The following is a 15,745-nucleotide window of genomic DNA, read 5'->3' on the forward strand; positions in this document are numbered from 1 at the left end:
TCTTTCCAAAAACAGTCAAGGAGATGCTAAAATTCTATACTACCAAGAAAGGCAAGGCCTTGCCTTTAAAAATGATGAGGTACCTTGGGAAGGGTCTCAGAAAGGACTCCAAGTTCCACTACTCTAGCTGTTGAGGTCTGCAATGTGCTGGGCAGGTGGGGACCCAATAACAGTCTCGCCAGATATTTCTTCCTCAAGGCTTTCTTCTGCTTTGATTTTGCTCTCCCACGTGAGATGAGCCATAAATCATGATGAGGACTTCCCACTGCACTTACCCTGAGATCCAAACCTCTTATCTGAGAGCACAAAGCCAACCTGCTTCCCTTCCAGCAGCAGGGCATGGCCTCCTTGAAGATATTGGGGCCTCTGCCCTGGCTGACTGACTTTACCTGTGAGGCAGCCACCCAACTCTGCACATAGCTAGATCCTTTGTACCTTGAAGTATGAGCTAAAGGATCACCTCCTCAGAGCCACCAACCCTGACTACCCAGTCTGAAAGAGCATCTCTCCCTCCCTCTCTCTTCCTCTCTTTCCCCTTCCCTCCCACCCTCCCTCCTTATTCATCTCGTTTCTATCTCTTATGCTGGTTCTGGGCCTGTTTGTCCTCAGTTGCATTCCTTCTCCTGTTTCCCAGGGGTGTCCGCTGGCTTCTGGCCTAGGTTTGGTCAGTACAGCCCCTGGGGGAACCTGGCCTGGAAGGTTCAGGAGGGGTAGAGCCATGTACGGCACCTCCTGCCTCCATCCCTGTCTTGGGAGGCAGCTCTCAGGCCTCCTCCTTGACTCCTGTTCTCTTTGGAAAGGCCACCACAGCTCCAGCCTTCCCAGGATGACCCCACCCTAGGCTCCAGCTGCCACCCTGTCTCCGGTTGACTCTCTAGCCTAGGGGTGGTGGCTGTCCCTACTGCCTTTCATCTCCAGGCTGTCTCCTTCTCCCCTGTTTGGCTTCTCAGTTCTCTACTACCCATGTAACCAAATCCTTGCACTAAAATCCTATTTCCAATATTCAAATTGTTTCTGTTTTTCTGATTAGACCCTAACTGACACAGCATCTACCATAACTTGTAATCTTTTTATTAATTTGTTCAGTTAGTTATTGTCTAGACCCACTGTAGCTTCCACAGGGCAGTGCTGTATCTATACTGTACATCGTTCCATCTGCAGTCCCAGCCCAGCACCTGGCAATTAGGGAGCCACCTTAACTAATAATGCAAACAAGAGTTGAGGGATGAAAAGATATAAAAATTGGTGTTTCCCAAGAAATACTCAAGTTTCCAAAAAGAAAAGGGAAATACCATTTGGAAGTAGCGTTTATTTCCACACACAATTTGTTATTAAAACATCAGCAAAGAAAGAGTGGCTTTTTTTATCTTTTCAACTAAACAGAGTTACTAAGACAACGTTCAATAAGTGGTGATGTAACTGATCTTGATTAAGAAATCAACACAGCCCAGGGACAAGCCAGCTCCCCAGGGTGCCACACCTCAGTACACACAATTCTGTACACATGAATGCCAAGTCCTGCACAAACCTTTTTGCAGTTTCCACAGACTTCTGCTCTGCCAGCTCCTTCTGTAGTTCCCTCTCCTTGGCTTCCTTCTGGCCAATGGGGCAGTCCTCGGGGACAGTGAAGAGGGACAGGGCATCTTTACTGTCCTCTTCTCGTAGGACTTTAGCAAACACCTTCTCAGCCAGGAGCCGGACTTGCTCATCCACTTCAGAGATGTTCAGCTTGGGGAATTGGCGCGGCATCTCGGCTGGCAAAGAAAGAACGAGAGTGTAAGTCTAATGTGTTACTGGATGTTCTGGGTCCCCACTGTTGGGGGCAGAAGGCATTGAAGTGAGGCCCAGCTCCACCTGATCCTTGGGTCAGCTGTCAACTCAGGAATTCCCAGATTAAGCCCAGCAGGCCAAATTTCAAAATCAGCTCCATAAGTAATCAACTGTGAAGTGCATGAAGCCACTCATGTTTCATGGGAAAGCAAACATTCAGACGTCAGAGAGTGAACTGTTCAACTGGATGTTTCCATTTTCCTGACCTTGGGGAATCTGCAGCACAAGGCAGGTCTGCCCTCCTGACTTTGCTTCCAAGACCAAGAAGGGGTAGGGGAGAATTCAGAACTTCCCTCTTCCACACTGTGAGATTATTAGGGCTGCAATACTAACCAAAAACTTCACTCCCCCTCTTCCAGGAAGTACCAAACTCACGGGGTTTCACAATGAGCTTACAGCTCCACAAGATTACAGTAGAGCCCTGAGTAATCCAAAGCTGCATTCTACATTTCATAAAATGGGAACATTAGGGGAAAGGAATCTGCTATCACAGTTCACGGCCTCCCAAACCCTCCAGAATTCTCTAATAAGACACAGCAAATAAAATGAAGGTTTTGAACAGGGATGCTTTACCCAGCTGAAAATCTACTTTCTCATAGAAACTTTCCCCATCCACCTCTCAGATACTGGAAAAGCTCTTCTCATCACTTAGCTTGCTTGTTTTCTTTTTCTTTGCTTTTTTACTTTGCAAACACTTATACAGCACTTAATATGTATACTCTGCCATGCGCTTTATATTTATTATCTCAGTTAATATTATTCCTAGTTTACAGATGAGACAAAAAAATGAAGACATAGTGTGACCACTCCCAGGGTCACACCTACCATAAGTTGGGGGAGGTCTGTGCTCTTCTCAGCCTTTCTCTCTTCTGTCCTTGGATCTGAACCTAATCGCCCATGTCCTTAACCACTATGCAGTGCTGCTACTCTGTTCCTCTGGGTGCAGGGCAGGGATTACTCACACTCCCCGCATAGCACACCTTGCAATAGGTGAATTCTGCCAACTTTTCAACAAACCACCTTCTCTAGGAGCAGCTCTGGAAGGGGCGTTTCCTGTCCACCTATTACCACTGTTTCTTAAAGGCTGGTTTAAGAAAGAAGTGGTTTTGTTGACAGACAAGTTGAAGGTGAGGCAGTGTCCTACCTGGCAGGAAGAGGAAGCAATTAATTATGGGGAAGGGGGCTCAGTGGGCCATCCCAGGACGGTCATTCTCTGGCTTCACAACTTTCTCATCTGTGAGATTAAGCCATGGGACTAAATGGTCTCTAAGGCCCTCTCAGTTCTAAGTGGCATAATTCTAGGTACCAGAGAGGTTTCCGGTGCCTAGGGAGGCTTGCTGCTCTGGTACTCATCATGGCATTTGCAGCTAATTCATGACACAGACAGGAGGGAGGAAAGTAGGCTGTAATGGGCAGTTAGAGCTCCATCTGTGGGCCCCTTAACTCTAAAACCAATTTCCTCTTTCCTCCACACCCAGGGTCATGCCTTTCCCAGGCCTCCCTTGCCCTAAGGGAGTTGGGTGGGAGGGAGCTGGTGAGGAAGAGCCACCACAACATGCAACTCTGCTGGTCTAGGGAACAGACCCAAGACAGCAGAGGCCTGGCCTCTGTAAAGAGGAAAAGGAACCGAGTTGACTGTGGAAATTGCTATGTTCTAATGGCAGAGCGAAGGGGAAGCTGGAGGTCATTAGAACAGAGGCTCAGAGAAGAAGGCAACTGGGGTTGGGGCGTTGCTGGAACAGCATAAAGAACCAGGCTCAGGAGGCAAAATCAGGCCAGAACAAAGCTGCACCCCCATCACTCCTCAAGTCCAAAGTCCATGGGTGAAGTACAGCATTCCAAATCCTCACATCACTTTTCAGAAGTAGACAGACCCAGATAAAGGGCAGCAAATTTCACAAAGCACCCACATTGTTTGACCAATAATCCTACTTCTAGAAATTCCTCTAAGAAAGAATCTGAAGAAAGGAAAAAGCGGAAAGACAGTTACCTCCACTCTTTACATAAAGAGTTTAAAATGTTCAAATTAAAGCATACACACTTGAAAAGTTATTAAGCTACCAGTATTATAATTATGAGGACAGTGTAACCACATTCTAAAAAATCTTGTGAAATAATAGTAAATGAAAATTTTAATGCCTGAAATTGTGCCTGTGCTTTGATTACAATGGCATAACAATGTATCCCCTTATGGACAGGGGCTGCAAGGGAGAGAGATGTTCAAAATGAGCAGATGACAGGATTCCCTATGTGTGGGGGGTGTCTTATTTTGATAATTAATGCTGTAGTAATGTCACTTTTTAAACAAACAATAAGAATAGAAAGAAAATGAATAGATTGCAAACCTTATAAGAAGAGGAATAAACAGTAAAAATAAACCATATTCCTTATTCTAGCAGGTTTTGGCAATCAGAGCCCTCTTCTATCTACTCCACACAGAAAGAGGCCAGCCCACAGGGAGCTAAGCCATTGAGACCCATCTCTGCCCAAGCTACTGCCCTGCATGAAAGCTGCCCACCACCACCTTCCTGCTAGCTCCACCCCCACAAACGCACACAGCCTGACTCAGGCATACCCCAGCAGGCAGCTCAGGAATGAGCATTTGGGAGGGCCCTTTATGTCTAAGGGTTCTTACGCCAGAGTCTACCATCTTTGTCCCTGAAGCATTTTCAGCCTGCTCAAGTCAATCAAACTTACTTTTCAGGATACATCGTTCTATAAAAGATCTCCCCCTTTTACTTTAGCTTAAACAGTTTAAATCAAAGTAGGCCCTGTGAGAAGTTGATACCTGTTGCTGGAAAAGCAGGGCCTGTCATCAAGTACTGGGGAGATGCTGTGTTCCACATCCCCTCCACCCAGGTTCACGAGGCACATTAGACTCAGGATCAAGGAGTAGTACATTCCTATGGAAGTCTTTCTATCATAGAGCTCATAGGAACCACTGCAGTGTCTTCAGTGACTGGTCCTTAGTATGGACCCACATACTACATCAGTGGGCCTTGGAGCCTGCCACACATGTGCCATCTCTTGGACGTTCCTGGCAGATAACTCCACCTGCCAAACCTTCCTTACAGAGCTCAAACCCCCTCTCAGACCTTCAGACACCTGCTAGACCAGGCCTGCCAAGGAAAGACCACTCGGCAGATGCCAAGTAGAGTTCAGCTCCAGCTGCCTGATTGTGTCTGGCCTTCAACCATTTGTCAGCTGAAGCCAGCAGGCTTTCGAGGCTTAACTGTTGATTCACCAGCATCAGTCAGCTAGTGATACAGCTTATCTTGTTGTTGCATATGACACCCTCTGATGAGCATGAAGAAATATCCCCAAGTTAGAAAGCTCTAAACTGCCACCAACTTCAACAAACTAATTTTGCATGGCACTAGGGCACCTCCAGAAAAGCAGCACAGTGACCCTGAAATCCCCTCCTTACACAAATAATGCTGTTTCCTGCTCTTGCCAGATGCTCCCTGAGAGAACCCATGACACAGACCTGAGCCTGGAGCTGGAGTCTCCATGACTGATCCTGCGGATGCCACACAGGCGATGAGACGTACTCAGGCCAGGTGCTACGTGCTGGTGCTGCCCAAGAGGCTGCGCTGAGTCAGTATAAGAGCAGCTAGCTGGGTCCTGCCTGCCGCGGCTGGGGTGGGAGGTCTCTGCTTTGCATATCTGTGAGCAGGAAAAGTCTGGGCTGGAAATTCTCCCGTGAATACAAAATGCGACTGGAAAATTTCAAGAGCCCTAAAGGCCCCAGGTAATGCTGGTTATCCAAGGCTGTAGTGTGAATGTGGTATCCTGGCACTGCTCCCAGCCCTCACCAGAAGAAACTAAAGCAGACGCTACCCCAACACAGCAGCACATTCAGCGATCCTGAGTGACCACAGAAGATAAGCCACCACCTCTCTCTAACGCCCAGATCCTCCTGAGAGCTGAGGAGCATTGAGACTCCATCACCAGTGCTGCTTCCGTTTTGAAACCCATTTCAGGCCTGACCTGGCAAAAGGCCCTTCTCCCCAAGGGGTTTCTTCTATGGCACAGACTGCCCTGTCTTCTTTCAGAAGACACCAGCAAAGCTACCCTTCTGACAGTACCCCAGGACTGAAGCAGGAGCCCAGAGCCCAACTGCCACTTCCATCTCCTCCCTCCCTTCCTCCAAGAAAAGAGGAAAGGACCATGAACTGTTTCCTCTTTTCCCAGGAAAGGACAGAGTCTCAGGGAGAGGAGAAGGCCTCAGTGCAGAGGCAGAGAGAAGGGTCAGTGGGGATGTGTGGTGGGGGGAGTTGGCAACCTGAAAGAAACCACACATCACAGACGACAGGCCAGCCTGACAAGCTCCACCAGACACACACTCACACAAGCAAGAAGATGCCCACCTGGCCCACCTGAGCCCACACCTTGCACCCTCCCCTCCTTACTGCCACTCATGTGGGCTCCAGCTCTGAGCAGCCTCCCGAGCTGGCTGGACTCTGTCACTCTCCTGGAGTGGAGTCCACTTCAAGTGACCCACAGAAGCCAAGCAGGATGGATTAAAACAGCATCACAGGCACAAAGCTCTGTATCCTTTCATCTGCCTTTTAGGAGAATGGGGAGGCTCAGAGGAGCCGCATGGCCTTCCAGTGACTTCGACAAATTGTGTGGGTCTGGGAAATAACCATGAGCAAAATGGCTATTTCTGTGGTGCTGTTGAAATCCTGGCGAGAAGAGCCCAGAAAGAATGGGTCAGCTGTTTACCAAGAGGCTAGATGTAGCCCTGACTTGGGCCTGAGTCACCTCCTCATGTCCAATCGAGATGTTGTGCCTTGCTGAGCCCGCATCATGACTCCTGTGAGCACAGAGCAGGATTACAGGGGTTGACACATGATCCTCAGGCTGCTGCTGGGCTTTGGCTACCCAGAGATTATGATCCACCTGTCCTCACAGCTGTTTCATAAACAGTACAATCAGCAGGCTACAAGCATTCTAGAAGGAGAGTAATATTTATTCATTAAATAATTAAACAGGCTTACAGCATGAGAAAAAATAATATTCAAGCCCTCAGTATTGTTCTGCCAGAAGGGAGGATACAAAGGATTTCTTCTGCTGGTGTTTTGGGGAAAGGAAAGATCAGGTGGAGAGTGTGATGGGAGCATCCTAACCCATGGGTCTGAGTCCAATGCATTCAGGTCATCTTTTTCTGCATCTTTAATGTGATCCTTGCTAGCCTTAGTCTAAATAAAGTACAGTCTGTGGAACCTAAAAGGACAGAAGACCTGGAAAATACTGCATTTCACAGTTCCATGTGAGGATTCATGCATTATTTCTACTAGCAGATTCACCCGCCAGGTCCAGACAGAGTCAGGCAGCAGTCACACTCAGATAACACTGGGTAGAGCAATGGCCAAGGTCCTGCTGGAGCTAAAAGGATGGAACACTCTCTAGAACAGGAGCCATTTAGGAGCAAACTACAGCTCTGTCTCAGGAGGGCAAGCTCTGCTCAGGACCTCATGATTCCACTTAGAACTTAACACATTGCTGTTCCCTGAGGCCCAGATGTCTCCCTAGACTAAACAGCACTGGTCCCAAGCCCAAAACCTTACTTCCCTGTTCAATAGACAACAGGTCAACATTTAATAACCAGACTCAGGGCCTGTATCTTCTGTGCAGGAAACCAGGCTACATTCACTTACATGCCCCTAAAAGACCATAAATGCTGGAATTAAATAATGTCTTATTGGGACAGGGAGGCACAGGCTTGCCTAGAGGGGTCCATTTTCCTTTTCTTTCCTGAGATGCACATGACTTAACACAAGGAGCTGGCAAAGCGGCTTTATCTGCTCAATATCAACTTCACAAGAAATCTTGCCTGTCTCATTCATGATTATATCCTTATGCCTGGAACATGGCAGGTACTTGATACATATTTGTTGAATAAGCAATTGTATAAAACACAAATGAATGAATGAGCTTTGTACAGGAATCTACCTAGATCAGTACAGTGAAGTAGCTAATAACATGGATTCAAGGTAATCTCCTGGGTTTGAATCCGAATCTTATTCCACCACTGAGTTGCATGACTTTGGGCAAGTGATTAAACTTTCTGTGCCTCAATTTTATGCCCTATAAAAGGAGAATGATAAAAATATCAGCCTCATGGGTTGCCATGACAAATTAATTAGCATATGTAAAGTGCTTAGACTAGTACCTGGCTTAGAATATGGGCTTTGTAAGCATTATCTGTCAACATCATTATCTTCACCATTTTATCAGATAAGATTCCAACTGGGAAAATAAACATGAAGTTTCATCTAGACACTGAATCCTTTCATTTAGCGTTACTTATCAAGAACAATTATGGGCCTGGTACTGTCCCAAGTTCCTACCTGGGTGCAGGAGGAAGGAAGCCATATTTAAATGTGAAGGCAGGTTAGAAGGAGGAACAGCCTTCCCCTCAATGAATACTACTTCTTGGTAACTGTGCACACCTAGGACTCCAACCATGAATCCCCCCTCCTATGCCCTAATCAGTTCCTCTTCACCATTAGAGACATTACCAATTGTCTCTTGTCCTGAATATGCAATCATGATGTGGATGCACTAAGAATTAATCTTCTCAATGGAAGAACCAGGAAAGTCAATTAGCCCCTTATGGAGAGAAAATGTATCTCCCTGATTAACCCTAAAACTACATTTATCTGACCATGACATTATGAAGATCTGAGACTGATGTTAAGACCACCCTGAAGAGTGATCCAGCAAGTGTAAGGGCGAGAAAAACAAATCTCATATCTCAAAGAACTTCTTGTCATAAGCGAGAGTTGCTCAATCCTTATCCAGGATCGAGTGACTGAGGCTGAGCTAAGAATGGGACTAAAAGTTCAGAGAGTCTCCCAGAACCCATCCACACAAGAACCATTATTCCAGAACGGGTAGTGCCCTACCATCATCTTCAGAGCAAGTGAGGCCCCTCAGAGTTGCAGCCAGAGTTGCAGCCAGGACAGACCAACTACCCCAAACCTTCTGTCAACACTCAGAGAAGTAGGAGCTGACAGAAGCTCTGTCTGACTCAGTGGCTCCACTACCACTCAGCATGGATGCTTCACAGCCAGAAGAAGAATTTCTCCTCTGCAGATTCCAGCAGCAGTCAGCTTTTCCCTGAAGATGGCCAAACATTGGTCACTCCCTCCAGGGGAATAGCCAACAAGGGCTCAGGGCCATGCTGAAATCCCTCCTAATGCTGCTTTCATCCCGCTCCTTTGCTTATTTGTCACCAAAAAAGCTTCCAGCCACAAACAGTTCAGGGACATGACAGTTAGCAAGCCTCTTCCTACTCCAGGGCCTCTGATAACTCACATCAGAGGCCACTGCCAGCCTAGACCAGCCATTAGCAGCTCTGCTGGCAAAACAGCTACCAGGAAGTTCAAGGGCAGAAAGCAGAGTAAGAGAAAACGAGGTTGCACATCTCCCTCCTTTGCCCCCAGAAAGCCAGAGGCAAGGATGAAACGGCTCATCCTGTCCATTTCCTGCCGCTAGGGAGAAGTCCACCTCAGTTGCCCACATCCAGCAGATCTCAAGCACCTAGAAACTTGTCCAGATGCTTAAGTGGCGGCGTGTCCCAGGGCCTTTAATTTCCCTAAATCTTGAGAATCCAATCTAGGCCTCCAGGAAACGGGGATGCTGCCAGCTCACCTGGGGCCCCTGAAGCCCAGGCCACCTCCAGGACAGAGGGGGAGCACAGGTAAGGTTAGGGTAGGGGATGAGCGCGGGGGTCGACGCTGCCACCTCTGTGGGCTGGGATGCCCGGAGCCGAGGTCTGGACTCTGGAGCACTCAGGATTCCCACCCTAGACTGCAGGGCCACAGGGCGCCGGCCCAAGGTCAGCAGTGCAGCATCGCGCGCACTCACCAGGTTCGGAGGACAGAGCCATGCCGCGGGCGCGAGAGGGGCGGCTGCAGGGCTGGAGCGCAGGTGACGCGCTAGGCAGGGCACACGGCTACGCCACGGAACTGGGCTGCAAAGCGCTGAAGCCCTCCAGGGCCGGGGGCGGCCGGGCCAGGCCGCGCTCCGGCCGGCGCTCCGCAAGAGCCCGCAGCGCGCCTGTGGCAGGGGTGGGGGCCGAGCTCCGCGAAGGTGCTGCGCCACAGAGCCCCGCTCCAAAGCCCCCGGGGCTGGCGCAGCGGGAGGAGCTAGGGCCGCCTCCGCAGGGAAGGAGCCGGCGAGCGGCGCACCGCCCCAGTCGTGCCCTACCTGGGCGCTGAGCAGAGGAGAAGCGAGAAGCCGGGAGCAGAGGGGTGCCGGTCCCGCTGCCGCCGCCCGCCAATTACGCCTGCCCACGGCTACCTGAAGCTCCCTGCCGCGCTGCCAGCAGGAAACTTGAGAGTGCCAGGGGCGCGGCAGCCGCCCAGTCCCTCGGCCGGAAGCGAGCCCGGCGCCGCCTGGGCTCTGCTGGGCCATCGCCGCAGCCCCGGGTCAGAGCCAGCCAAGATCCCCTCCTCGCCTCCGCTGCCACCCAACGCCGCTCGGTTCAGCGATCGGGTTTGCCTGACAGCCTCCCCTCCCCGCCAGAACTTTTGCCAAGGCGAGATTGGAGGGGTCTCTGCTCCCATACAGGTGACTTACTCCCTGTAGCTGAACCGACCCTCAAGCATCCGTTCTCTCCCAGGTGTCCGTCTGGTCACTTGTTTCACCTTCCCGCCCTCCCACACTCGGACACTTGCTCTCCAACTCTGCTGCCCAGCTTCTCTGCCTGGGCCCCGCCCCTCAAAGTCCGGAATGACCTCCTCGCTGCCAAAGCCAGTAGGTGCCTCACAGCCTTCCTTGCTCACCTCTTCCCAGGACTTGCGCCTGCTGACCACGCCCTCCTTCCTGGAACGTTTGGAAAACTCGCCCTCCAAAGTTAGCACCCGCTGACACTCCTCCCCACCCCGCCCCCACCCCCAGTACACACACACACACACACACAAGCACATACCTGGGGGCCTGTGGCCTCTAGGCCTCCATGGCCTGGTTCTTCTTGCGGTGTTCCCTGGGGTCCCACTGTGTCAGCCCCCTCGCTCACTCCACTGGCCCGTTCTTGGGGATCCCTGAACGGATCACTCCCATGGTTTTAACTACCTCCTGTCTGGTAGCGATTCTTGAACACCATCTTTAGTTAAGAATGCTCCAGAGCTGCTTCCTGGGAAGATCTCCACTTGCAGTTCCTACGCCCATGGAAATTGTCCATACCGAAACCCCTAATTGCCTCCTAGGAAAGAACCTGCTCCTGTGTTTCCAGTCTTAACGAATGAGACCCCCCACGCACCCAATCCCCTAGGCCACATTTGAGAGCCATCCTCCATTCAGTGTCCCTTTCACCAAATTAGTCACCAAGGGGAAAAAGAAACTATTCATTAATGAGTACCCCCATATATCCTCATGTGTGCCAACTGCTTTCACATAATTGCCTCATTTAAGCACCGAGTTTTATTCCTTCTACCTCACAACCTGATATTTATAATTTTTTATTTATAAAGTATATACACTGAGATTATGCTAATATATATTATGAAGCACATTGGAAAATGTTAAAGGATGTGGTAAAGATAAAACAATAATTTTAAATTATTTTATTTTTAACAAGTGATACAATATGCCTTTTTCCTTTCACTTTTAAGTTGTTTGCAAACATCTATTTAGTTACATAATTAAAAATGACTTTAATAAATCTTAGTTTAATATTTTATGAGTCTAAAAAGTACGCTTTTAAGTTCAGTTAATGTCAACACTGGATTCTAGTAGCTTTTATTGTTTTGTTTGTTTTGTTTTGATTTTGAGGGGTGGTGGGTTTTTTGTTTGTTTTTGTTTTTTTTTTTAAGACGTCCCAGCCAGGCACAATTGTGCACGCCTATGATCCCAGCTACTAGGGAGGTTGAGGCAAAAGAATGTAAATTCAAGACCACACAGGCAACTTAGTGAGACTTTGTCTCAAAACAAAAAAGAAAAGAGCTGGGAGTATAGATAAGTGATAGAGGACCCCTGGGTTCAATCCCCAGTACCACTGGGGGGCGGAGTGTATCCCATAAAGATTTAAAAAATAGAAAAACTCAACGTTTGCATCTACTAAATCATAAGTCACTAGGAAGCTATCTACTGATTTTACAAATGTAAAATTCCATAGGAAATATTTTTTTTGTTCATGAGGTCAATATTCTCAATGAGATTTTCATTGGTTTTTCTTGCAAATAATTTGAAAAAATAGGATGTTTAAAATTGTGGATTGTGCATTTTCAATATTATAAAATGAATTTAAAAGTATGCTTCTAAACTTTGCAGACTATGACCATTTTGACATTAAAATCACATGATAATCTAGGCACAGTAATGTACACCTGTAATCCCAACAACTCAGGTGACTGAAGCAGGAGGATCACAAGTTTGAAGTCAACCTCAGCAACTCAGAGAGACCATAAGCAGCTTAGTGAGTCCCTGTCTCAAAATAAAAAAAAAAAAAAAAAAAAAAAAAAATTAAAATGGGGATATAGCTCAGTGATAAAGCACCTCTGGGTTCAATCCCAAAAGATAACAAGTAACAAAAGATAAAAATCAATTAATCAATCCCATGAAAATGAGAAGAGTCCAAATGTCACTTTTCAAAGTACTTTCCCCACAACGTGATTATTTTTAAAGCATAATTATTTTTTATTTCATTGTTAAAATATTACCTGAAACGTCACAGTGGGGGCAGAGGGAGGGAGAGAAGTCTGTTCTCTGCTGGGTAGCACACTTGGAACAGCCAGCAGAGCAGAGGACCACACATTTGAAGCCGCTGTCCTTTTGTCAAAGAAAATTCATCTTTAAATTCCACAACTTCCAGTTCTTTGCCCTGAAATAATCAGTGTATCTTTGACTCATAGAAAAGATTTTGTCTTATTCTACATTTCATTTTAAAGTATTATAAGGACTCAGTGTTTGTTTTGTTTTGATGTAAACCACATTATTGACATCCTCTAGCAGTTTCTGCTCATTCAGCTTCAACTTTATTTTTGCCACTTATAGACAAATGAGGTGATTAATGAATTTCACATGTCTCAGTTTTGTATTCCAGACAGGTAGCTAGTACATCAGTGGTTATTCTCATATATAAAAATCACAGCATAAATTATTATATGTTATCCACTGTTAAAATAAAAGATCTTTATTTTTTTAAATATTTTTTAATTGTTGATGGACCTTTATCTTATTTATTTATTTGTATATGGTGCTGAGAATTGAACCCAGTGCTTCACACATGCTAGGCAAGTGCTCTACCACTGAGCCACAACCTCAACCCCAAAAATCTTTATTTTAGTAGATCACAAAAGTATTAAGTATTTTGTCATAGATGTTTTCATCATAAAGTGTAGCAAAGACTTAAGGTGAAACGTGTTAGCAACCTGCACCCAACCCTATAGCCAACCTCCTCAACACCATGTGTTCCAAATCCTTTTCTTCAGATCTTCAACAATGTTTCCTGTATGTCTTTCTTTTTCCTTTTCTTTTTTTCTTTTTTCTTTTTCTTGGCATTAGCAATTGAACCCAGGGGCGTTTAACTACTGAGCCACATCCCCAGCCCTTTTGAGACAGGGTCTAGCTAAGTTGCTTAGGATCTCGCTAAGTTGCTGAGGCTGGTTTTGAACTCAGGATCCTCCTGCCTCAGCCTCCCTAGCTGCTGGGATTACAGGCTTGTGCCACCACACCCAGCTTCTGTGCATCTCTCAATAGCATGCAAGTTTATATGTTACCATCTCTTCTCTGTACTAATTCAGTCTCTTAAACCATGGAAAATAGAACAGCTTTTTTTTTTTCCAATGATACTGACTGACATTTTGCCTCCTGCTGATAACTAAGAAGTTTCAAAAGAGAGTTCTGAACATTTTTATTACATTTAGTAATGCTTCACCAAAGTATACAACTAAATATTGCATGACTTGGAATATCCCTGAAAAAAATTTGTTGAGGTTCATTTCCATGCTCTGGGTTTATAGAATTTACATGTCTTGCTGATCATGATGGCTTATTTATATTATTATTAGTTAATAACTTAAGGGCCAATGTACAGTCATGTAAATCCATATTTTGAGTAGTCTTTTTTATAGATTTGAACATCTTGGTTGACTCCATTGTCAGAGCTGACTGTATCATCATAAAGGATCTCATGCTAGTAGTAGGAAATTTTCAGCTCAGTCATTTATTTAGTTAGTTTGCTTTTGCTTGTACTATTCATTTTATTTTCAATTAGTTGGTGGTTTCCTTGCAGGAATTCTTTCCCATCACTTGTCTTTTTACGAGAACAGTTTAGACAAAATCAGAAAATATAATCTGTCTATCCACTGCCTGGATGGAAGTAATTTGTAAGACATGCTACACTTGAAAGCAACTGGACCAGTAAGGGGACTGCAGTCCCCTCCTCCACCCGCTGCTTTGTAGAACCTCCCCTCTTCCCTGCCAATACACGACACAGACACCTGGCACATGGACTGCGTAAGGGTGCCTGTATTGATCTATGTAGTAAATATTGGTGAAGCAGATTTTTAGAACCAAAAAGATAAAAACAGAAGCTTTCAAAATTTTTCTTTTATATTCCAATTGATCATTCTGCACACCCCACTTTGAAGACCACTGATCTAATCCATCCCTTCCACTACCTCAGTTCAATGTGAACACCGTCTAACACTAGTCTCTGCCAACACAACCAGCCCCTCCCCTGGCCCCCAGCAGCAGTACCACCACCGGTCTCTCTTCACCCTCCTTCCACCAAGAGCAGACATCCTTTGGGATCTTACTCCTCTCCTCTGATCTGCCTGGTGTCCCCCCTTTGAAAACTTGGACCACCATGGAGAGCACCTGGAGATCTGTGGCCTCGAACAGCACTCAGACCTCTGGCAGGGTTTATTAAAGCGCTTTTGGAAGCTAAGAACTATTTGCTCCCCCCACAGTGATTGTCCCACGATGTGCACACATGTTCAAGATGGGTGTGACACCCTCCCAATACCCAATTTCTCTACCTCCTTTGATAGCTCCCTGAGCTGCCCTCCCCAACCCCTGCCCCACCGCTGGCGGGAGGCAAAAGGGAGGGCTCTGCTTCTGAGAGAGCTTTAGCAATGTCTCTTCAAATACGGCCAGTTTCAACCCAGAGTGCCCTGAGGACTGCTGCTAATTGAGTGGACAGAAATCACGGCATATGGTCAGACAACAGAGCAGAAACAGGACATCAGGAGTACAGGATGGCTGAAAGAAGAGAACCTAGGACAGTCGTCCTGGCTCCAGGCACAGGAGGCATTGCAGTCCGCCCTGATGCTCTAACCTAATGGGAATGCAAGCCTTCCCCACACCCTCCAGGTCAAAGTGCATCCCCAACCCCACCCCAGGACTTTAATGCCACATAGTCAATTACATCTAAGCAAGAAAGCCGAAGTCTGATTGGCAGTGGCCACAGTGGTCCCCTTACTAGTAAGAGCTGGTTCCTTCTTTCTGAAAATGGGGATCTGAAAGGGAGAGAATCAAACCTCTCTTTCTTCTAGTATGGGAGATAGCTAGATCCAAATCACAATGTACATAGTCACAGGATTTCAACAGAAAGTTCAGGAAAGGCATCCTGGGGGCCAGATGTAGGCCAGGAAGGGGAAAGAAGAGAACTCAGCAGAAGGACTGGGTTGGGTCTCCCTTGGGAGGCAGAGGTCCTTCCACCAAGTATCCTCACTTCTCTCTGAGCTGGAGTGCAGAAGGGTTAATGAGAGGGGATCTGAGACTTGAGGTCTCAAATGCCTAAGTCTGAGCCTGGTGGGGGAGATGCTTATCAGGTCATGCCTTTCTGCTGAGAAGTCCATGGTTTCTCTAATTAACTTGAAGTCTGGGATCCCAGTGACTTGGGAGGCTGAGGCAGCAGTATCTAAAGTTTGAGTTCAGTCTTGGCAACTTAATAAGA

At 46.9% G+C, this 15,745-nt stretch overlaps 1 protein-coding gene across 10 annotated transcripts in view; it reads right to left on the bottom strand.

Annotated features, from left to right (window-relative positions):
- Positions 1–12,651, bottom strand: part of AMPD3 (adenosine monophosphate deaminase 3) — a 50,215-nt gene extending 37,564 nt beyond the window's left edge. Inside the window, exons 1-2 of one of the 10 annotated variants that reach the window (XM_079105062.1) lie at positions 12,504–12,651; positions 1,529–1,754 (exon numbers count right to left, since the gene is read on the bottom strand). In XM_079105062.1, coding sequence (XP_078961188.1) covers positions 1,529–1,749 — 221 coding nt within the window. In that variant the 5' untranslated portion in view covers positions 1,750–1,754; positions 12,504–12,651. Of the gene's footprint in view, positions 1–1,528; positions 1,755–1,854; positions 1,991–2,036; positions 2,781–5,317; positions 5,472–9,708; positions 10,010–10,050; positions 10,241–10,422; positions 10,571–10,628; positions 10,648–12,503 lie in introns of those variants that run through there. The other 9 variants (XM_079105065.1, XM_079105060.1, XM_079105059.1 and 6 more) reach the window with 9 other exon arrangements.
- Between the last annotated feature and the right edge of the window lie 3,094 nt (positions 12,652–15,745).

Source organism: Sciurus vulgaris (genome assembly GCF_902686455.1).
Source record: "Sciurus vulgaris genome assembly, chromosome: 11".
NCBI classification, from domain to species: Eukaryota; Metazoa; Chordata; class Mammalia; order Rodentia; family Sciuridae; genus Sciurus; species Sciurus vulgaris.